This window comes from Tachyglossus aculeatus, chromosome 2 (genome assembly GCF_015852505.1).
Source record: "Tachyglossus aculeatus isolate mTacAcu1 chromosome 2, mTacAcu1.pri, whole genome shotgun sequence".
NCBI lineage: Eukaryota > Metazoa > Chordata > Mammalia > Monotremata > Tachyglossidae > Tachyglossus > Tachyglossus aculeatus.
The window spans coordinates 133,411,137-133,435,393 of NC_052067.1; the positions used below are offsets into that span (position 1 = coordinate 133,411,137).

Genomic DNA, 24,257 nt, shown 5'->3' on the forward strand with positions numbered 1-24,257 from the left:
GCTCTTTCCACTGAGCCACGCTGCTTCTCAACTAGGAAGTTGCCCCCAGGCCACCACCACTGCCACCACCCCACCAACTGCCCCACCTCTCCAGGCTGTCACTCCCTATCAACACCTTGTCAGCTGTGCGACTTTGGGCAAGTGATTTAACTTCTCTGGGCCTCAGTCACCTCATCTGTAAAATGGGGATGAAGACTGGGAGCCCCATGTGGGACAACCTGATCACTTTGTATCTTCCCCAGCACTTAGAACAGTGCTTGGCACATAGTAACAAATACCAGCATCATCATTATTATTAATAATAACCCTGCACCCTGAGACAGCCGCCTCACTGGAGTATCATCTGCAGCCAGCACTGCCGAAGGGGGCAGGAATGGGGATGAGGGGAAGAGTCAGGAGGATTGTGGAGGGACCTGAGGAGGAAAACGTGCCATAAAGGGGGAGAGGGTAGGGAGTTGCAGCTCACTATGGGCACGGAATTTGTCTGTTCTATCATTAGATTGTACTCTCCCAAGTGCTTAGCACAGTGCTCTGCACACAGTAAGCGCTCAATAAATATGATTGACTGACTGACAGGAGATGGGGACAAAAGGCAGTCCCCAAGTGGAAGAGGATCCGGACAAGGGAAGAGCCAGAGGGCCTGATTTACAGGTGAAATCGGGGTTTGGAGTCAGGGAGGAGACTAGGGATCTGGGATCAGGGCAAAAGTTTAAGGTCAGGGCTGAGGCAGCGTGGCTCAGTGGAAAGAGCCCGGGCTTTGGAGTCAGAGGTCATGGGTTCAAATCCCGGTTCTGCCAATTGTCAGCTGTGTGACTTTGGGCAAGTCACTTAACTTCTCTGTGCCTCAGTTCCCTCATCTGTAAAATGGGGATTAAGATTGTGAGCCCTCCGGGGGACAACCTGATCACCTTGTAACCTCCCCAGCGCTTAGAACAGTGCTTTGCACATAGTAAGCACTTAATAAATGCCATCATTATGATGATGATGATGATTATTATTACTTACTAAACTTGCTGTAAACCCCCTGTGGGACAGGGACGGTGTCCAATCTGATTAACTCTGATTAACTCTGATTAACATCTGTAAAATGGGGATTAAGATTGTGAGCCCGACATGGGACAACCTGATCACCTTGTATCCCCCCCAGCACTTAGAACAGTGCTTTGCACATAGTGAGCGCTTAACAAATACCATTTTAAAAAAAAAACAGCACTCAGTACAGCACTCGGCCCCCAGTAGGCACTTAACCAACATCACAATATATGCTTAGAACAGTGCCCAGTGCTTAGAACGGTGCCCAGTGCTTAGAACGGTGCCCAGGGCTTAAAACAGTACTTGGCAAATAAGCGCTCAACAAATTCCATAATTATCATTACTCCCTGACGCACTTAGTACAGCGATCTACACATGGGGCTCAATAAATACCATTGATTGATTAACAAATTCCACAACCCATCTGAGACCCCCCGTCCCCCCGACCCGCCAGAGTCATGCTGGGGGGTTATTGTCTTAAGGTCACTCCTTAGGGCAGGGATGGCCTATCTCCATCCCCCCTCCTTTAATGGGAGGATGGGATGGACCAGAGGGATCGAACTGGGCCTCAACCCCAGACAATAACTTCCTGACCATCAAGGCCCCGGAGGGAAGGAGTTGGGAACAGAGTGATGGAGGATGCCAGGAGTCTTCTAACCCGGGAGAGTCGGAGGAGAGGGGTAGGCCTGCGCGGAGACAGAGGGATGGCCGGGGTGACTCCGGGAGGCCGCACCCTGCCTAGGAGCTTGAGAGGAGCCTGGGAGGCGCCTGGACCCCTCCTTGGAGAGCAGACACCCGGGCGGGCGGTGCCCACAGACAGGGCCACCGTGTTTACATTCCCTGCCTGGTGTGGGGGGCGGCGGAGGAGGGGAGCCGGCCGTGGGAGCTGGAACTGTGGGGGAGGGAAGCCTGGCAGGGAGCCAGGAAGAACAAGGAGGGATGGAGAGAGAGGATCAGGAAGGGTATACCTTAGAAGGGGTTGGGGATCCTTTAGTCCACCCTGAGATTTGGAACTTCTTTCCCGCTATACCCACCCCGTGCCCCAACGGACCTCCAAGCTCTGTTTCTCAGGTGCTGAGTGGGGACCCCGGGGGTGACGGCCAGTGGCGCTAGGGATCACCAGCCCCCTTCACTCCAACCCTAGACAGGGGCACCTACTCTCTTCCCCGCCTTCTCCCCTTCCCCACCCCCAAGGTCACAGCCACCGACGCGGACAGCGGCCCTTTCGGCTCTCTTTCGTACTCCCTGGGCGCCGGCATCGGCTCCACCGTCCCCCTCCAGTTCCACATCGACCCCCAGAGTGGGGAGATCTGCACCGCCCAGAGCCTCGACCGCGATGGCGGGGCGCCCAGCTTCGACTTCACCGTCAACGCCGTCGATGGGGTAAGGCCCCTGGCCAACGGGCAGGGCCTTGCCCGGGGGGAGATGGGAAGCCGAGGAGGTGGAGAGGGCCGGGCTGGGGAGGGGGCCACCATGTTCCTCCATATCCCCCCATCTAAAGCCTAGAGAGGAGTCGGTCCGAGCCAGGACGGGGCCCGAAGGGGCCGCGGTGCTCAGTACGTGTCCGGCACACTGTGAGCGCTCAACGAATACCATAATTATCGTCGGCCGAAGCCAGGCCGGGACCCTCGGCGTCACCTCCAGGAGCTTCAGGGTTGGGGTTCCCCCGGCCCAGTCTGAAGACGTGACTCCTCGTGGCCTCCGCAGGGTGGGCTGAACTCCATGGTGTACGTGAAGGTCTTTGTGACCGATGAGAACGACAACCGTCCCGCCTTCTACCCATGGGAGTATGCAGCCAGCCTGAGCGCCCAGAGCCGGCCAGGCACGCCCGTGCTGCGGGTCAGTGCCCACGACCCAGACGAGGGCCCCCACGGCCGGGTCACCTATCGCATCATCGCCGGCAACTCCCCTCCGCTCTTCTCTCTGGACCAGGACACCGGTAAGGGCAGCGGAGGCCCGCCCCCAGCAGAGCCACGAGAGCCCAAAACTCCTCTCCCCAGCCCCCCGGCCCCATCCCTCTCGTATTCCCACCGTCATCTCTCCTCGTGTCTCCATCCCCAGACTCTTCTCCCCCACCTTATTCTTAAGTTGTGAGTCCCTTGAGGGTCAGGGACCATGTCTAATTCCTACCCATCTATATTCCTTCCCATCACTGAGTGCAGTGTTCTCACCCAGTGAGCCCTTAATACTATACATACTACTACTTGTAGTAGTATGTATAGTAGTACTCAACTTGTACTTCCCAAGGGCTTAGTACAGTGCTCTGCACACAGTAAGCACTCAATAAATACTTCCCAAATGCTTAGTACAGTGCTCTGCACACAGTAAGCGCTCAATAAATACGATTGTATGAATGAATGAATAAATACGATTGAATGAATGAATAGTACTCCTAGTACTACTATTACCAATATCACTATTACTATTACTATTACTACTAGTACTATCACTATTATTATTACTACTATGACTATTGTTATTACTATAATAATAATAATAATGGTATTTGTTAAGCGCTTACTATGTGCAAAGCACTGTTCTAAGCGTTGGGGAGGTTACAAGGTGATCAGGTTGTCCCATGGGGGACTCACAGTTTTAATCCCCATTTTACAGATGAGGTAATTGAGACACAGAGAAGTTAAGTGACTTGCCCGAAGTCACACAGCTGACAGTTGGCGGAGCTGGGATTTGAACCCATGACCTCTGACTCCAAAGCCCATGCTCTTTCCACTGAGCCACGCTGTTTCTCCTATTACTACTTCTGCTACTATTACTAATACTATTTCTATTGCTATTACTACTTCCACTACTAACATTACTACTACTGGTACTACTATTACTATTATTATTCTACTATCACTACTACTGCTACTACTATTACTATACTAGAGAAGCAGCGTGGCTAGGGAAGCAGCGTGGCTCAGTGGAAAGAGCCGGGCTTTGGAGTCAGAAGTCATGGGTTCAAAACCCGGCTCCGCCACTTGTCAGCTGTGTGACTTTGGGGAAGTCACTTCACTTCCCTGGGCCTCAGTTCCCTCACATCTGTAAAATGGGGATTCATTCATTCATTCATTCAATCATATTTATTGAGCGCTTACTGTGTGCAGAGCACTGTACTAAGGGCTTGGGAAGTACAGGTTGGCAACATATAGAGGCAGTCCCTACCCAACAGTGGGCTCACAGTCTAAAAGGAAGGGATTGAGACTGTGAGCCCCCCGTGGGACAACCTGATCACCTTGTAACTTCCCCAGCACTTAGAACTGTGCTTTGCACATAGTAAGTGCTTAACAAATACCATTATTATTATTATTATTATTATTACTACTACTACTTCTACTACTACTATTACTACTACTGATCCTACTATTTCTATTTTTATTACTACTATTACTACTACTGCTATTACTATTATTATTACTTCTACTATTACTACAACTGCTACTACTATTACCTCTACTACCATTACCACTACTATGATTGCTAACACTACTACTACTACTAATAATGATGGCATTTATTAAGCACTTACTATGTGCAAAGCACTGTTCTAAGAGCTGGGGAGGTTGCAAGGTGATCAGGTTGTCCCACAGGGGGCTCACAGTCTTAATCCCCATTTTACAGATGTGGTAACTGAGGCACAGAGAAGTAAAGTGACTTGCCCAAAGTCACACAGCTGACAGTTGGCAGAGCCGGGGTTTGAACCCATGACCTCTGACTCCAAAGCCAGGGCTCTTTCCACTGAGCCACGCTGCTACTACGTCTACTATTACTACTACTACTTCTGCTATTAATACTGCTACTACTATTACTATTGTGATTACTACTACTACAATTGCTGCTACTGCTATTACTACTTTATTACTGCTATTACTACTATTACTACTATTACTGCACACCCCCCTCTCCTCTTCCTCTTCCACGGGGCTCTCCATCCTCCCCCCCACCAGGCCTTCCTCTGCCCCATCACCCTCCCCGCCGCCCACCTCCTCTCTCCTCCCAGGCATCCCACTGTCCCCCTGTCCCCCCCAGGCCTCCTCTCGGTCTCCTGGCCCCTAAGCGGCCAGGCGGGCTCCCTGCTACAACTGGAGATCGCAGCGCAGGACGGAGGGGGCCTCCAGGCCGAGCCCAACGCCCGTGTCAACGTCAGCGTGGTGCCCGGGACTGCCTCCCCACCAATCTTCGAGCAGGCGCAGTACTTCTTCACCGTGCCCGAAGACGTGGCCCTGGGCACCAGCATTGGCCTCATCCGGGCACACAACCCCCCAGGTGCGACTCCGCGGGCCTTGTTCCTCTGAGAAGCCTAGCCCCTCTCCCTGCCCTGCTCCTTCCCAGGACCTCTCCATCCTCTCCCCCATCCCCACTCCTCCTCCCAGCTCACCCCTTCCCCCTCACCCCAACTCCCCCTCTCCTCCCAGCTCCCCGTCTCCTCTCCCCTCACCCCTCCTCCTCTTCGCCCCACTCCCCCCGGCTCACCCGACCCCCCCGTCCCCCACCAGGCCGGACCGACCCCATCTCCCTGTCCATTTCATCCGGGGACCCGGACGGCTGCTTCTCCCTGGACGGAGCCACGGGGCTCCTGCGGACCGGTCGGGCCCTGGACCGAGAGGCGGGACCGGTGCTGGAGCTGGAGGTGCGGGCGGGCAGCGGGTCGCCCCCCGTCTTCGCCCGGGCCCGGGTCCGCGTGGCCCTGACCGACGTCAACGACAACGCCCCGGCCTTCCCCGTGCCTACGGACGCCGTCGTGCTGCCGGCCGGCGCGGCCCCCGGGACCCCCGTCTACACCCTGCGGGCCGCCGACCCCGACGCCGGCGCCCACGGCCGGGTGACCTTTGCCCTGCTGGCCGGGGGCGCCGGCCAGTTCTCCGTGGAGCCGGCCACGGGGCTGGTGCGGCTGCTGGGGCCGCTCGACGCCGCCGGGCCCCGGGCCTTCGAGCTGGTCCTGGAGGCCCGGGACGGGGGCGTCCCTCCGCTCAGCTCCCGCTTCCTGCTCAGGGTCGGGGTGCGGGACGCCGAGGATGCCCGGGCACCACGGTTCGACACCCCTACCTACCGGGTGGAGCTCCCCGAGGGCACGGGCCCCGGCACCCGCTTCCTGCAGGTGCGGGCCCGTGGCCCCGAGGGCACAGGCTCCGGCCTGGCCTACCACCTGCAGGCCGACGGGGCGGCGGCTGGCTTCGGCCTGGACCCGGACAGCGGCTGGCTCTGGGTCCGCGGGGCGCTGGACCGCGAGGCCCGGGACCTCTACACCCTCACCGTGCTGGCCGTGACCCCGGGCCCGGGGTCCGGCAGTGCCCGGCCCCGCCTCACCGGCACGGCCACCGTGTGGGTCGGCGTCACCGACCAGAACGACCACTCCCCGCGGCTCGGGCAGGAGCCCGCCTTCCTGGCCGTGCCCGAAAACCGGCCCCCGGGCACCAGCGTGGGCAAGGTGACCGCCGTCGACCGGGACGCGGGGCCTAACGGCCGCCTGACCTACCGTCTTCTGCAGCCCGACGACAACTTCCTCATCCACCCGCAGACTGGTGAGGAAGGACCCCACCCGTGACCCCACCCGCAGCCCCCAGTGGGACAAGCTGATATCTATCCCAGCGCTTAGAACAGTGCTTGGCACATAGTAAGCGCTTAACAAATACCAGTATTGTTATTTAGCAGCAAGAGGCTGGGCTTGGATTCAGGGGTCATGAGCTCTCATCCCGGCTCTGCCACTTGTCAGCTGTGTGACTTTGGGCAAGTCGCTTCACTTCTCTGGGCCTCACTTCCCTCATCTATAAAATGAGGATGAAGACCGTGAGCCCCATGTGGGACAACGTGATCACCTTGTACCCCCCCAACCTCAGCTCTTAGAGCAGTGCTTGGCACATAGTAAGAGCTTAACAAATGTCATTATTATTAGTATTATTATTATTATCGGGATGGGACCGGGGGCGGGGCCTCAAGTTCAGTGCCCGTAGAGGCAGGACGGCCCGGACTGCAGGAGATTCATTCATTCATTCAATCGTATTTATTGAGTGCTTACTGTGTGCACAGCACTGTACTAAGCACTTGAGAAGTACAAATCATCAACATATAGAGACGGTCCCTACCCAACAACAGGCTCAGTCTAGAAGGGGGAGACAGACAACAGAAAGTCTTCTAGACTGTGAGCCCCTTGTTGGGTAGGGACCGTCTCTATATGCTGCCAACTTGTATTTCCCAAGCGCTTAGTACAGTGCTCTGCACACAGTAAACATTCAATAAATACGATTGAATAAACGAATGGACAGGTGGCGTGATTGCCCTCTCCCGCTCTCCGCCCAGCCCACTGACTTTTTCTTTCTTTTATGTTATTTTTAAGTGCTTACTATGTGCCAAGCACTGTTCTAAGCGCTGGGGTAACTACGAGATAATCAGGTTCTCCCACGTGGGGCTCACAAGCTTCATCCCCATTTTACAGAAGAGGGAACTGGGGCCCAGAGAAGTGAAGTGACTTGACCAAGGTCACACAGCTGTCAAACGGTGGAGTTGGGATTAGAACCCACAACCTCTGACTCCCAAGCCTGGGCTCTTTCCACTGAGCCACGCTGCTTCTCTGACTTGGCTCCGCAGGGTGGGGAGAAGGAGACCCTCCCCACCCCCTGCCCCCCGAGACTGCTCGTGGTTAACTCTGATGGGGGCTGGGGTGGGGGGATCCTCTTCCAGTGTTGAGGGGGTGGGAGGTCCGAGTCCGTATATTTGGTGTCCAGCGCGTGGAGGAGGGTCTCTGTGTCGGAGGGTCAGCGTGGCTCAGTGGAAAGAGCCCGGGCTTGGGAGTCAGAGGTCGTGGGTTCTAATCCCCACTCCGCCACTTGGCAGCTGTGTGACTTGGGGCAAGTCGCTTCACTTCTCTGGACCTCATCCGGGAAATGGGGATTAAGACTGTGAGCCCCACGTGGGACACCCTGATATCTATCCCAGCGCTTAGAACAGTGCTTGGCACATAGTAAGAGCTTAACAAATGGCATCATTATGATGATGATGATTGTTATAGGGATGGGGCGGGGGGCTGGGCCTCAAGTTGGGTGCCCATAAAGTCAGGGAGGCCCGGACTGCAGGCGCATAGGAACAAATGTCATCATTATGATGATGATGATTGTTATAGGGATGGGGTGGGGGGCTGGGCCTCAAGTTGGGTGCCCATAGAGTCAGGGCGGCCTGGACTGCAGACGCACGGGTGTGACCACCCTCTCCCTCTCTCTGTGTCCCAGGGGAGGTGACCACAAAGCGGAGTCTCGACCGGGAGGGGCACAGCAGCCATCAGCTTGTGGTCCGGGTACAGGACGGGGGCGCGCCGCCCCGCAGCACCACGGGCACCGTGCACATCACCGTGCTGGACGACAATGACAACGCCCCCAGCTTCCTGCACGCCCCTGGCTTTCCCCTTCAGGTGGGGGCTGGCTGACGTGGGAGGGGGCAACTGAAAGTCTGGGTGGTGGTGGTGAGGGGGCTCTCAGCGAGTCGGGAGGGTGGGCACTCTCTGCAGCTGGGCATGGGAGGAGGAACTGGGCATCCTCAACAGCTGGGACTGGAGAGGGTCTCATCATGGAGGAGGCGAGGAGGGGATTTCCACAGACTGGGGAGATGGAGGTCCGCCCGTCCCCCTAGACTGCTCGTGGTTAATTCTGACTGTGTGCTTGGCACATAGTAGATGCTTAACAAATATCATTATTATTATTATTATTGTTGGCAGCTGTGGGGATCCTCTTCCAGGGTCAGGGGGTGGTCTGTGTCGATGTATTTGGTGTCCAGCGCGTAGAGGAGGGTCTCTGGGTCAGGGGGTGAGGGATTGGGGTGGGGAGCTTAATAAATGAGCCCCTTCCTTCCTCTCCTCCTTGTCCCCCTCTCCATCCCCCCCGTCTTACCTTTCCCTTCCCCACAGCACCTGCATATATGTAGATATGTTTGTGCATATTTACTACTCTATTTATTTTACTTGTACATATCCATTCTATTTATTTTATTTTGTTAGTATGTTTGGTTTTGTTCTCCGTCTCCCCCTTTTAGACTGTGAGCCCACTGTTGGGCAGGGACTGTCTTTATATGTTGCCAATTTGTACTTCCCAAGCACTTAGTACAGTGCTCTGCACACAGTAAGGGCTCAATAAATACGATTGATGATGATGATGATGATGATGATGATGATGATGATGATGACGAGCTGGGCCCCCAGTCGGGTGCCCTTAGAGCCAGGGCGGCCCAGCCCCTTCTTCAGCCCGAGCTGTGTGCCCTTTCCAGGTGGCAGAGGGCATCCCGGCAGGGACCCTGGTGACATCCCTACAGGCGAGAGATCCAGACGAGGGAGAAAACGGGACCATCCTGTATGGACTGACTGGTAGGGAGCCCGGGATATGACCCGATGAGGGGAGGGGACATAGGGACTGTCTACTTGTTTTGTTGTCTACTTGTTTTGTTTCGTTGTCCATCTCCCCCTTCTAGACTGAGCCCGTTGGTGGGTAGGGATTGTCTCGTTCTGTCTCCGAATTGTACTTTCCAAGCGCCTAGTCCAGTGCTCTGCAAACAAGCAGCGCTCAATAAATACGAGTGAATGAATGAATGAATGAATCCCGTGCCCAAAGATTGCCTGAAGTAGACGGGCAGCCGCAGATGCCACGTGGCTAAAGAAGCAGCGTGGCTTAGTGGAAAGAGCCTGGGCTGGGAGTCAGAGGTCATGGGTTCTAATCCCGGCTCCACCACTCATCAGTTGTGTGACTGTCGACAAGTCACTTCACTTCTCTGGGCCTCAGTTCCCTCATCAGTAAAATGGGGATTAAGACTGTGAGCCCCACGTGGGACAACATGAGAAGCAGCATGGCACAGTGGCTAGAGCACGGGCTGGGGAGCCAGAGGTCGTGGGTTCTACTCCCGGCTCCGCCACTTGTCTGCTGTGTGACCTTGGGCAAGTCACTTCACTTCTCTGGGCCTCAGTTCCCTCATCTGCAAAATGGGGATTGAGACTGAGCCCCATGGGGGACAGGGACACTCTGTCCAACCCCATTTGTCCGAATCCACTTCAATGCTTAGAGCGGTGCTTGACACATAGTAAGTGCTTAACAAATACCATTATAATCATAATTATAATAATAACAACCTGATGACCTGGTATCTATCCCAGTGCTCAGAACAGTGCTTGGCACATAGTAACTGCTTAACAAATACAATTATTATTATTATTATTATTTATACATACACAAATATGCACAGCGATTGCCCGGTCCAGGACCAAGCACTGTTCTAAGTGCTGGGGTAGATACAAGGTCTTCAGGTTGTCCCACATGGGGCTCACAGTCTTAATCCCCATGTTACAGATGAGGGAACTGAGGCACAGAGAAGTTAAGTTACTTGCCCAAGGTCACAAAGCAGACAAGAGGCGGAGTGTATATATCTACATATTTATTACTCTTTATTTTATTTGCATGTATTATTTACTATATTTTATTAATGATGTGGATATAGCTACAGTTCTATTTCTTCTGATAGCATTGGCACCTGTCTACTTGTTCTGTTTTGTTGTCTGTCTCCCCGTTCTAGACTGTGAGCCCGTTGTTGGGTAGGGACCGTCTCCATATGTTGTTAATTTGTCCTTCCCAAGCGCTTAGTACAGTGCTCTGCACGCAGTAAGCGCTCAATAAATATGATTGAATGAATGAGTGAATGGCCAGGGACTGTCTCCTGGTACGGTGAGTCCCCGGGCCGGGCTAGGAGTGGGGCAGGAGGGGTCTGGGGTCCCCCATCCCTGATCCTGATCCCCCCTAGGTCCCAGCTCGGCACTCTTCTCCCTGCACCCTCACTCCGGCGAGCTGCGCACTGCGGGCCTGCTGAGCCGCGCCGACCGCGAGCACCACGTCCTCACGGTGACCGCCCGGGACCAAGGTAGCCCTCCCCTCAGCACTGTCCTGCACCTCCACCTCCAGGTACGGCCCACCCCCAACCCTCACCCCATCCCTGCCCCTGCCCCAAACATCCCCTCCTCCTCCCCGCCTGCAAGGGTCTCCAATTGGACTGGGTCCATTGGGCTGTGGGTGAAGTCATTCATTTATTGGGCTGTGGGTGAATTCACTCAGTCGTATTTATCGAGCACTTACTGGGTGCAGAGCACTGGACTAAGCGCTTGGGAAAATCCAATCGGGCACCATATAGAGATGGTCCCTACCCAACAAGGGGGAGACAAACAACAAAACAGAACAAGTAGACAGGTGTTGATACCATCAGAATAAATCGAGTTATAGCTATAGACACATCATTAATAAAATAGAGTAATAAGTATGTACAAATCAATCAATCGTATTTATTGAGCGCTTACTGGGTGCAGAGCACTGGACTAAGCGCTTGGGAAAGTCCAATTGGGCACCATATAGAGATGGTCCCTACCCAACAAGGGGGAGACAGACAACAAAACAGAACAAGTAGACAGGTGTTGATACCATCAGAATAAATCGAATTATAGCTATATACACATCATTAATAAAATAAATAGAGTAATAAGTATGTAAAAATCAATCAATCAATCAATCAATCGTATTTATTGAGTGCTTACTGGGTGCAGAGCACTGGACTAAGCGCTTGGGAATGTCCAATCGGGCACCATATAGAGATGGTCCCTACCCAACAAGGGGGAGACAGACAACAAAACAGAACAAGTAGACAGGGGTTGATACCATCAGAATAAATCGAATTATAGCTATAGACACATCATTAATAAAATAGAGTAATAAGTATGTAAAAATCAGTCAATCAATCGGTTGTATTTATTGAGCGTTTACTGGGTACAGAGCACTGGACTAAGCACTTGGGAAAGTCCAATTGGGCACCATATAGAGATGGTCCCTACGCAACAAGGGGGAGACAGACAACAAAACAGAACAAGTAGACAGGTGTTGATACCATCAGAATAAATTGAATTATAGCTATATACACATCATTAATAAAATAAATAGAGTAATAAGTATGTAAAAATCAATCAATCAATCAATCAATCGTATTTATTGAGCGCTTACTGTGTGCAGAGCACTGTACTAAGCACTTGGGAAGAACAAGTTGGCAACATATAGAGACGGTCCCTACCCAACCGTGGGCTCACAGTCTAGAAATATACACGAGTGCTGTGGGGAGGGGAAGGGGGTAGAGCAGAGGGAATTGGGGTGATGGGGAGGGGATGAGGAGCAGAGGACAAGGGGGGGCTCAGTTTGGGAAGGCTTCCTGGAGGAGGTGAGCTATCAGTAGGGCTTTGAAGGGAGGAAGAGAGCTAGTTTGGCCGATATGCGGAGGGAGGGCATTCCGGGCCAGGGTAGAACGTGGGCCGGGGGTCGACGGCAGGACAGGTGAGAATGCGGCCCGGTGAGGAGGTTAAATATTAAAATTTGGGCCTCTACTTGATCGTTCAGTAATCCCTTTCATTCATTCATTCAATCGTATTTATTGAGCGCTTACTGTGTGCAGAGCACTGTACTAAGCGCTTGGGAAGTCCAAGTTGGCAACATATAGAGACGGTCCCTACCCAACAGCGGGCTCACAGTCTAGAAGGGGGAGACAGACAGAACAAAACATGCAGACAGGTGTCAAGTCGTCAGAACAAATAGAAATAAAGCTGGGTGCGTATCATTAACAAAATAAATAGAATAGTAAATATGTACAAGGTCGCCCTTCTGGGTTGCCCTGACTTGCTCCCTTTATTCATCCCCTACCCACCCACCCCAGCCCCACAGCACTTACATACATATCTGTAATTTATTTACGTATATTAATCTCCCCCTCTAATAATAATAATAATGGCATTTATTAAGCGCTTACTATGTCCAAAGCACTGTTCTAAGCGCTGGGGAGGATACAAAGTGATTTGGTTGTCCCACGTGGGGTTCACAGACTTAATCCCCATTTTACAGATGAGGTAACTGGGGCATAGAGAAGTTAAGTGACTTGCCCAAGTCACACAGTTGCCGGAGCCGGGATTTGAACCCATGACCTCTGACTCCAAAGCCCGGGCTCTTTCCACTGAGCCACGCCGCTTCTCTAGACTGTAAGCTCGTTGTGGGCCGGGAATGTGTCTGTTATACTGTTAGACTGAACTCTCTGAAGAGCTTAGTACAGTGCTCTGCACACAGTAAGCGCTCAATAAATACCACTTCCCCTGCTCCCCAGCAATTAGCATCCCTGGCCACACATTTAGTCTCCTAATTCCCAAGGCTGCAAAGCCCCTCTCCATTACAAAATAATAGGTCCCGGCTCCGCCCCGAACCCCAAAATGCCTCTTTCCTGATTTATCACCTCTACCCACAGGACACCCTCCTCTTCCTCCTTCTCCTCCTCCTCCTTCAGTCGGTCAGAAGCAGCGTGGCTCAGTGGAAAGAGGCCGGGCTTGGGAGTCAGAGGTCGTGGGTTCTAATCCTGGCTCCGCCACCCATCAGCTGTGTGACTTTGGGCAAGTCACCTAACTTCTCTGTGCCTCAGTTACCTCATCTGTAAAAGGGGGATGAAGACTGTGAGCCCCCCGTGGGACAACCTGATGACCTCGTATCTACCCCAGCGCTTAGAACAGTGCTTGGCACGTAGTAGGCGCTTAACAAATACCATAATTACAGAAGCAGCGTGGCTCAGTGGAAAGAGCCCGGGCTTGGGAGTCAGTGGACGTGGGTTCTAATTCCGGCCCTGCCACTTGTCAGCTGTGTGACTTTGGGCAAGTCACCTAACTTCTCTGTGCCTCAGTTACCTCATCTGTAAAAGGGGGGTGAAGACTGTGAGCCCCCCGTGGGACAACCTGATCACCTCGTATCTACCCCAGTGCTTAGAACAGTGCTTGGCACATAGTAGGTGCTTAGCAAATACCATAATTAGAGAAGCAGCATGGCTCAGTGGAAAGAGCCCGGGTTTAGGAATCAGAGGTCATGGGTTCTAATCCTGACTCCGCCACCTGTCAGCTGTGTGATTTTGGGCGAGTCACTTAACTTCTCTGTGCCTCGGTTACCTCATCTGTAAAATGGGGATTAAAGACTGTGAGCCCCACATGGGACAACCTGATTACCTTGTATCTCCCTCAGTGCTTAGAACAGTGCTTGACATAGTAGGCGCTTAACAAATACCATCATGATCATCATTATCATGGGTTCGAATTCCGGCTCCGCCACATGTCTGCTGTGTGACCTTGGGCAAGTCACTTCACTTCTCTGAGCCTCAGTTCCCTCATCTGTAAAATGGGGATGAAGACTGTGAGCCCCACGTGGGACAACCTGATCACCTTGTATTCCCCCCACCCGGCGTTTAGAACAGTGCTTGGCACAGAGTAAGCGCTTAACAAATGCCATCATTATTATTATTACTATTATTACTGTGAGCAGAATTAATAATTTACAGATATGTGCATGTGTTGAGGGGCTGGGAGTAGGGGGATGAACCAAGCAGTTAGTACACAGTGTTCTGCACACAGTAAGCGCTCAATAAGAACGATTGAATGAATGAATGGATAAAGGAAGCAATTCAGGGCGACGCAGAAGGGCCTCCTTCTCCTCCTCCTCCTCCTCCTCAGTGCTCCTCCACTGTTGAAAACCCCTAACCCCCACGCTGTCCACCTCCTTTCCCCCTTAGGTACAGTCCCGACTCTGGCCCCTTCCCCAGCACGATAATAATAATAATAATAATAATAATAATAATAATAATGGTATTTATTAAGTACTTACTATGTGACAGGTACTATACTAAGCGCTAGGGAACTGTACACAATAGTAATAATAATAATAATAGCATTTATTAAGCACTTACTGTGTGCAGAGCACTGTTCTAAGCACTGGGGAGGTTACAAGGTGATCAGGTTGTCCCACGGGGGGCTCACAGTCTTCATCCCCATTTTACAGATGAGGGAACTGAGGCCCAGAGAAGCGAAGTGGCTTGCCCAAAGTCACGCAGCTGGCAACTGGCAGAGCCGGGATTTGAACCCCTGACCTCGGACTCCAAAGCCCGGGCTCTTTCCACGGAGCTACGCACAAGGGACTCCCACCCCCGGACTTGCCTGTCAGAGCTTCAATAGAGTGACAACTTCTCCACCCGCCCCACCCCATTTCGGAGATTGGTTCTAATAATAATAATAATTGTGTTTTTTGTGAAGTGCTTACTACATGCCAGGCACTGTACTAAGCGCTGGAGTGGATACAAGAAAATCGGGCTGGACACAGTCCCCGTCCGACTTGGAGCTCACAGTCCTAATCCCCATTTTACAGATGAGGTAACTGAGTCCCAGGGAAGTGACGTGACTTGCCCAAGGTCACACAGCAGACCAGTGGCAGAATCAGGATTAGAACCCATGACCTTCTGGATCCCAGGCCCGGGCTCTAGCCACTAGGCCATGCAGCGATAGGGGGAGGACCAGAGAGGGGTCAGGAGGAGAGAAAGGCTACTCCAGCCTGGAAGCCCCATAATGTTGCCAACTGCTGCCTTGCTTCATTCACTTAATTGTATTTATGGAGTGCCTACTGTGGGCAGAGCACTGTACTGAGCGCTTGGGAGAGTCCAGCGCTTAGAACAGTGCTTTGCATATAGTAAGCACTTAATAAATGTCATTATTTACAGCTGAGGCAACTGAGGCCCAGAGAATAATAATAATAATAATAATAATAATAATGGCATTTATTAAGCACTTACTATGTGCAAAGCACTGTTCTAAGCGCTGGGGAGGTTACAAGGTGATCAGCTTGTCCCACGGGGGGCTCACAGTCTTAATGCCCATTTTCCAGATGAGGGAACTGAAGCACAGAGAAGTGAGGTGACTTGCCCAAAGTCACCCAGCTGACAACTGGCGGAGCCGGGATTTGAACCCATGACCTCTGACTCCCAAGCCCGTCGTACTCTTTCCACTGAGCCATGCTGTTTCTCCTGTATAGTGGATAGAGCATGCGCCTGGGAGTCAGAAGGTCATGGGTTCTAATCCCGGCTCCACTATTTGTCCACTGTGTGACCTTGGGCAAGTCACTTTACTTCTCTGTGCCTCAGGTGCCTCATCTGTAAAATGGGGATTGAGACTGTGAGCCCCACTTGGGACAGGGACTGTGTCCAACCCAGTTTGCTTGTATCCACCCCAGCGCTTAGTGCCTAGCACATAGTAAGAGCTTAGAGAAGCAGTGTGGCCCAGTGGAAAGAGCCCGGGCTTGGGAGTCAGAGATCATGGGTTCTAATCCCGGCTCTGCCACTTGTCAGCTGCGTGACTTTGGGCAAGTCACTTCACTTCCCTGGGCCTCAGTTGCCTCATCTGTAAAATGGGGATTAAGACTGTGAGCCTAACATGGGACAACCAGATCACCTGTATCCCCCCCGCGCTTAGAACAGTGCTTCACACATAGTAAGCGTTTAACAAATACCATCATTATTATTATTATTATTATTCTCTGGGCCTCAGTTGCCTCATGTGTAAAATGGGGATTAAGACTGTGAGCCCCACGTGGAACAACCTGATCACCTTTTATCCCCCCAGTGCTTAGCACAGTGCTTTGCACATAGTAAGCACTTAACAAATACCATCATCATCATTATTATTATTATTCTATGGGCCTCAGTTGCCACATCTGTAAAATGGGGATTAAGACTGTGAGCCCCACGTGGGACAACCTGATCACCTTGTATCCCCCCAGCGCTTAGAACAGTGCTTCGCACATAGTAAGCACTTAACAAATACCATCATTATTATTATTATTCTCTGGGCCTCAGTTGCCTCATCTGTAAAATGGGGATTAAGACTGTGAGCCCCACGTGGGACAACCTGATCACCTTGTATCCCCCCAGCGCTTAGAACAGTGCTTCGCACATAGTAAGCACTTAACAAATACCATCATTATTATTATTATTATTATTCTCTGGGCCTCAGTTGCCTCATGTGTAAAATGGGGATTAAGACTGTGAGCCTCACGTGGGACAACCGGATCACCTGTATCCCCCCAGTGCTTAGAACAGTGCTTCGCACATAGTAAGCGCTTAACAAATACCATTATTATTATTATTATTCTCTGGGCCTCAGTTGCCTCATCTCTAAAATGGGGATTAAGACTGTGAGCCTCATGTGGGACAACCGGATCACCTGTATCCCCTCAGCGCTTAGAACAGTGCTTCGCACATAGTAAGCTCTTAACAAATACCATTATTATTATTATTATTCTCTGGGCCTCAGTTGCCTCATGTGTAAAATGGGGATTAAGACTCTGAGCCTCACGTGGGACAACCGGATCACCTGTATCCCCCCAGCGTTTAGAACAGTGCTTCGCACATAGTAAGCGCTTAACAAATGCCATCATCATTATTATTATTAACAAATACCATCATCATTATCTCCCTCCTCACCCCCTCTATTATACTTTCCATTCACCTCTCCTCTCCTTCCCGCTCCTGCTCCATGTCTCTCCCATGCCCCCATCATCCCTTACTTGGCAGTGTGGAGGACGCTCAGCTCAGTCTGTTTATAGATCGGAAACGTCTCGGGCTGACCCAGCTCAGCCTCTCGGTCTCCCAATCTGCCCCGAGACTCCATCCTCTCCACAATCCTCCGATTCCCCCCTTCAAGGCCCTACTGAGAGCTCACCTCCTCCAGGAGGCCTTCCCAGACTGAGCCCCCTCCTTCCTCTCCCCCTCGTCCCCCTCTCCATCCCCCCCGCCTTACCTCCTTCCCTTCCCCACAGCACCTGTATATATGTTTGTACATATTTATTACTCTATTTATTTTACTTGTACATATTCTATTTATTTTATTATAATAATAATAATAATGGCATTTGTTAAGCACTTACTATGTGCAAAGCACTGTTCTAAGCGCTGGCACTGCTCTCGTTACTATGTTTTGTTTTGTTCTCTGTCTCCCCCTTCTAGACTGTGAGCCCACTGTTGGGTAGGGACCGTCTCTATATGTTGCCAACTTGTACTTCCCAAGCGCTTAGTACAGTGCTCTGCACACAGTAAGCGCTCAATAAATACGATTGAATGAATGAATGAATGAAATTCCCCCGGCCCCCCAAACCTCTGACCCCCGGGCCTCTCCACCCCCACCCCACCCTTCTCTCACCCCCGGCCTAGTCCCCCTCAGCCTCCCAACCCATCTCCCTCGACAAGACCCCTCGACAGTCTCTGATCGAATCAATCAATCGTATTTATTGAGCGCTTACTGTGTGCAGAGCACTGTACTAAGCGCTTGGGAAGTACAAGTTGGCCACATCTAGAGACGGTCCCTACCCAACAGTGGGCTCACAGTCTAGAAGGGGGAGACAGAGAACAAAACCAAACATATTAACAAAATAAAATAAATAGAATTGATATGTACAAGTTAAATAAATAAATAGAGTAATAAATATGAACAAACATATATAGATATATACAGGTGCTGTGGGGAAGGGAAGGAGGTAAGGCGGGGGGGATGGAGAGGGGGATGAGGGGGAGAAGTGTCCTTGAAGGGCAGGGATAGCGTCTATCAACTGTATTGGTAGTGGCTCCACTGCTTGTCGGCTGTGTGGCCTTGGGCTAGTCACTTCACTTCCCTGTGCCTCAGTTACCACCACTGTAAAATCAATCAATCGTATTTATTGAGCGCTTACTGTGTGCAGAGCACTGGACTAAGCGCTTGGGATGAAGACTGTGAGCCCCATGTGGGACGGGTACTGTGCCCAACCTGGCACAGCAGCATGGCTCAGTGGAAAGAGCCCAGGCTTTGGAGTCAGAGGTCATGGGTTCAAATCCCACCTCTGCCAATAGCCAGCTGTGTGACTTTGGGCAAGTCACTTCACTTCTCTGGGCCTCAGTTCCCTCATCCGTAAAATGGGGATGAAGACTGTGAGCCCCCCGTGGGACAACCTGATCACCTTGTAACTTCCCCAGTGCTTAGAACAGTGCTTTGCACATAGTAAGTGCTTAATAAATGCTATCATTATTATTATTATTATTTGCTTGTATCCACCCCAGCACTTAGTGCAGTGCCTGGCACATAGCAAGCACTTAACAAATATCACACTAATAATAATTATTATTGCATTGTCCTCTCCCAAGTGCTTAGTACAGTGTTCTGCACACTCATGGCCTAGTGGATAGAGAACGGGCCCGGGAGTCAGAAGGTCATGGGTTCTAATCTCGCCTCTGCCACTTGTCTGCTGTGTGGCCTTGGGCAAGTCACTTCCCTTCTCCGTGCCTCAGTTCCCTCACCTGTAAAATGGGGATCAAGACTCTGAGCCTCATCTGGGACAACCCGATGACCTTGTATCTAATAATAATAATAATGATGATGGCATTTATTAAGCGCTTACTATGTGCCAAGCACTGTTCTAAGCGCTGGGAGATACAAGGAAATCAGGTTGTCCCACTGGGGGCCTCACAGTCTTAATCCCCATTTTCCAGATGTGGTAACTGAGGCCCAGAGAAGTGAAGCGACTTGCCCAAAGTCACACAGCTGACAAGTGGCATAGTCTGGATTCGAACCCATGACCTCTGACTCCAAAGCCCGCACGCTTTCCACTGAGCCACGCTGCTTCTCTATCTATCCCAGCGCTTAGAACAGAGCTCGGCACATAGTAAGCACTTAACAAATACCATCATTATTGTTATTATTATAGGGATGGGGCCGTGTACCTACCCCAGCGCTTAGAATAGTGCTCGGCACATAGTAAGCACTTAACAAATACCATAATTATCCATTATTATTCACTTCTCCGTGCTTCAGTTCCCTCATCTGTAAAATGGAGATTAAGACTGTGAGCCCTGTGTGGGATAGGGACTGTGTCCACTCTGATTATTTTGTATCCACCCGAGCGTTTAGAACAGTGCCCGGCACACAGTAAGCGCTTATAACAAATACCATAATTATTCAAAAATACCATCGATTTTTACTGTTCCCCCACCTCACCCTGACTGTCAGCTCCCCTGCACTGTCCTCCCATTCCATTCTGAGCAACCCCACGCCTTAGACTCCGGATTCATTCATTCAATCGTATTTATTGAGTGCTTACTGTGTGCAGAGCACTGTACTAAGCGCTTGGATTCATGACACCCCCCTTCCCGCCCCGATCTTCTTATACCTTGAGCCCCATCCCCTCTCTGTGCTGGTCTCCACTGCCACCCCTCCCCACGGCAGACCCTTCCTCCCCTGCTCCTCCCTGATCTCACCAGCAGTGTGGCCTAATGGCTAGAGCATGGGCCTCAGAGGCAGAATAATAATAATAATAATTAATAATAATAATAATAATAATAATAATGGCATTTATTAAGCGCTTACTATGTGCAAAGCTCTGTTCTAAGCGCTGGGGGGATAGAAGGTGATCAGGTTGTCCCACGTGGGACTCACAGTCTTCATCCCCATTTCACAGATGAGGTAACTGAGGCACAGAGAAGTCACCCAGCTGACAAGTGGTGGAGCCAGGATTTGAACCCATGACCTCTGACTCCAAAGCCCGAGCTCTTTCCACTGAGCCACGCTGCCCCACCTTCTGTGTGACCTTGGCCAAGTCATTTCACTTCTCTTTGCCCCCCGTTCCCTCAACTGACCAGGGGGGATGGAGGCTGTGAGCCCCACGTGGGACAAGGGACTGTGTCCATCCCGAGCGCCTCAGTTGCCTCATCTGTAAAATGGGGGTTGGGACTGTGAGCCCTGCGTGGGACAACCTGATTACCTTGTATCTTCCCAGTGTTTAGAACAGTGCTTGGCACATAGTAAGTGCTTAACGAATACTATAATAATATTATTATTTGCTTATATCCACCCCAGCGCTTAGAACAGTGCTTGGCACATAGTAAGCACTTAACAAATATTTTAATTGCTTGTATCTACCCCGGCGCTTAGAACAGTGCTTGACAGGTACTATAATAATAATAATAATTATTATTATTTGCTTGTATCCTCTGCAGCGTTTAGTACGGTGCCTGGCACATAGTAAGTGCTTAACAAATACTATAATAATATTATTATTTGCTTATATCCACCCCAGCGCTTAGAACAGTGCTTGGCACATAGTAAGCGCTTAACAAATATTTTAATTGCTTGTATCTACCCCGGCGCTTAGAACAGTGCTTGACAGATACTATAATAATAGTTATTATTATTAATATTTGCTTGTATCCTCTGCAGCACTTAGTATGGTGCCTGGCACATAGTAAGTGCTTAACAAATACTGTAATGATTATTATTATTATTATTTGCTTGTATCCATCCTAGCGCTTAGCACGGTGCCTGGCATATAGTAAGCGCTGAACAGATACTGTAATGATTATTATTATTATTTGCTTGTATAATAATAATGATGGCACTTGTTAAGCACTTACTATGTGCAAAGCCGTGTTCTAAGCGCTGGGGGGGATACAAGGTGATCAGGTTGTTCCACCTGGGGCTCAGAGTCTTCATCCCCATTTTACAGATGAGGTAACTGAGGCCCAGAGACGTGAAGCGACTTGCCCAAAGTCACACAGCTGACAAGTGGCGGAGCCGGAATTCGAACCCATGACCTCTGGCTCCCAAGCCCGGGCTCTTTCCACTGTGCCACGCTGCTTCTTATCCCCAGCGCTGCTTGTATCCACCCCAGCGCTTAGTCTGGTGCCTGGCACATAGTAAGGGATTAACAAATACTGTAATGATGATTACTCTCTATAGGTTGCCAGCTTGTACTTCCCAAGCGCTTAGTACAGTGCTCTGCACACAGTAAGCGCTCAATAAATATGATTGATTGATTGATTGATTGATTATTATTATTTGCTTGTATCCACCCCAGCGCTCGGCACGGCACCTGGCACGTAGTAAGGGCTTCGTGGCTCAGTGGAAAGAGCCCGGGCTTTGGAGTCAGAGGTCATGGGTTCTAATCCTGGCTCCGCCACTTGTCAGCTGTGTGACTTTGGGCAAGTCACTTCACTTCTCTGGGCCTCAGTGACCTCACCTGGAAAATGGGGATGAAGACTGTGAGGCCCAGGTGGAAAAACCTGATCACCTTGTATCCCCCCCCAGCGCTTAGAACAGGGCTTTGCACATAGTAAGTGCTTAACAAATGCCATCATTATTATTATACAAGCAACTAATAATAATAATAATCATTACAGTGTCTGTAATGATACAAGTCACTTCACTTCTCTGGGCCTCAGTGACCTCACCTGGAAAATGGGGATGAAGACTGTGAGCCCCCCGGTGGGACAACCTGATCAACCTTGTAACCTCCCCAGCGCTTCGAACAGTGCTTGGCACGTAGTAAGCGCCTAATAAATGCCATCATCATCATCATCATCAAATACCACCATCGTCGTCATCCTCATCATCTATTACTCTCTATTTATTTATTTATTTTACTTGTACATATCTATCCTATTTATTTTATTTTGTCAGTATGTTTGGTTTTGTTCTCTGTCTCCCCCTTTTAGACCATGAGCCCGCTGTTGGGTAGGGCCTGTCTCTATACGTTGCCAATTTGTACTTCCCAAGCGCTCAGTACAGTGCTCTGCACCCAGTAAGCGCTCAATAAATACGATCGATGATGATGATCACCATCCCGATTATTATTCTCTCTCCGTCTCCCCGCCGGACAGGTGGTTCCCCGGTCCCACCGGCCGCCGCCCCCTCGGGACGCGACGCCCGCGGAGCTGACCCTGATGGCGACCGAGGGGCTGCGGCCTGGCTCCCTGCTGGGCTCGGTGGCCCTGCCCGGGGTGCCGCCGGGGGCACTGACCTACACGCTGGACGCCGCCGGCGACCCGGAGGGCACCTTCGCGCTGGACGCCACCACGGGCCAGCTGTTCCTGGCCCGGGCGCTGGACTTCGAGGCCGGGCCGGCCCGGCTGGCGCTGACCGTGCGGGCGGACGACGCCGGGGCCGGGGCCGGCCTCCCCCAGGGGCCACGGCTGCTGCGGGTGGAGGTGCGGGTGGAGGACGAGAACGAGCACGCGCCCGCCTTCGGCCGCGACCCCTTGACCCTGGCTCTGGCGGAGAACCCGGCCCCGGGGGCCACGCTGTACACCTTCCAGGCCACCGACGCCGACGGGCCCGGCCCCAACAGCGACGTCCGGTACCGCCTGTTGCGCCAGGTGCCGGCCGCCCCGGCCTTGCGGCTGGACCCTCGCACGGGGGCCCTGAGCGCCCCGCGAGGGCTGGACCGCGAGGCCACCCCGGCCCTGCTCCTGCTGGTCGAGGCCTGCGACCGCCCACTCAACGCCAGCCTGCGCCGGGCCTCCCGCGTGTCCGCCCGGGTCTTCGTGGTGGACCAGAACGACAACGCCCCGGCCTTCGCCTCTCCGGCCCGGGCCCGCCTGCCCGAGGACCAGCCGCCCGGGCCCGTCGCCCTCCACGTGGTCGCCCACGACCCGGACCTGGGCGAGGCCGCCCGCCTCTCCTACCGCTTGGCCGGGGGCGACGGTCGCGGGCATTTCCACCTGCACCCCGACACGGGTGAGGGGGCCGGGGTGGGCGGGGAGGAGGATCCCCGAGGCGGCCGGGGACCCGAACCCGCCTCGCCGTGGCATCCCTTCATCAGGCGCTTACTCTGTACTAGACCACTGTACCAAGCGCTGCGGTAGGAGCCGGACAAAGTCCCACATGGGGCACCCCATCTGGATCAAAAGTCCGGGTAGCTCCTCCCGATTTATACGGATGAGGAAACCGAGGCCCAGATAATAACGATGGCATTTATTAAACACTTCCTATGTGCAAAGCACTGTTCTAAGCGCTGGGGGGGTTACAAGGTGATCAGCTTGTCCCATGTGAACTGACCTGCCCAAGGCCACGCAGCAGGCAAGCGAAGCCGTGGCGAGAGCCCGGGCTTGGGAGTCAGAGGTCGCATCTGCCACTTGTCTGCTGTGTGACCTTGAGCAAGTCACTTAACCTCTCTGGGCCTCAGTTACCTCATCTGTAAGGTGGGGATGAGGACTGTGACCCCCATGTGGGACAACCTGATTACCTTGTATCTACCCCAGCGCTTAGAACAGTGCTTGGCACATAGTAAGCGCTTAACAAATACTCTAGTAATTTATTATTATTATTATTATCCTCTGGGCCTCAGTGAGCTCATCTGCCAAATGGGGATCGAGATTGCGAGCTCCGTGGGGGACAGGGACTGTGTCCAACCTGATTACCGGGTGTCTACCCCAGTGCTTAGAACAGAGCTTGGCACATAGCATTCATCATCATTATTTTTACTATTAAGTGGCAGAGGTGGGATTAGAACCCAGGCCCTCTGACTTCGGGGCCCACGTTCTTTCCATTAGGCCACACTGCTGCCCCAGCGGACCGTCGGGGT

The 24,257-nt window shown here is 52.1% G+C and overlaps 1 protein-coding gene across 1 annotated transcript in view; it reads left to right on the forward strand.

Moving 5' to 3' along the window:
* The window catches only part of DCHS1 (dachsous cadherin-related 1), a 67,968-nt gene that overhangs the window by 23,198 nt on the left and 20,513 nt on the right, over positions 1 to 24,257 (forward strand). Inside the window, 8 exon segments of the mRNA XM_038739846.1 lie at positions 2,227 to 2,415; positions 2,740 to 2,971; positions 5,062 to 5,298; positions 5,529 to 6,554; positions 8,256 to 8,434; positions 9,283 to 9,379; positions 10,801 to 10,958; positions 22,555 to 23,410. Of these exon segments, the coding sequence (XP_038595774.1) occupies positions 2,227 to 2,415; positions 2,740 to 2,971; positions 5,062 to 5,298; positions 5,529 to 6,554; positions 8,256 to 8,434; positions 9,283 to 9,379; positions 10,801 to 10,958; positions 22,555 to 23,410 (2,974 nt within the window).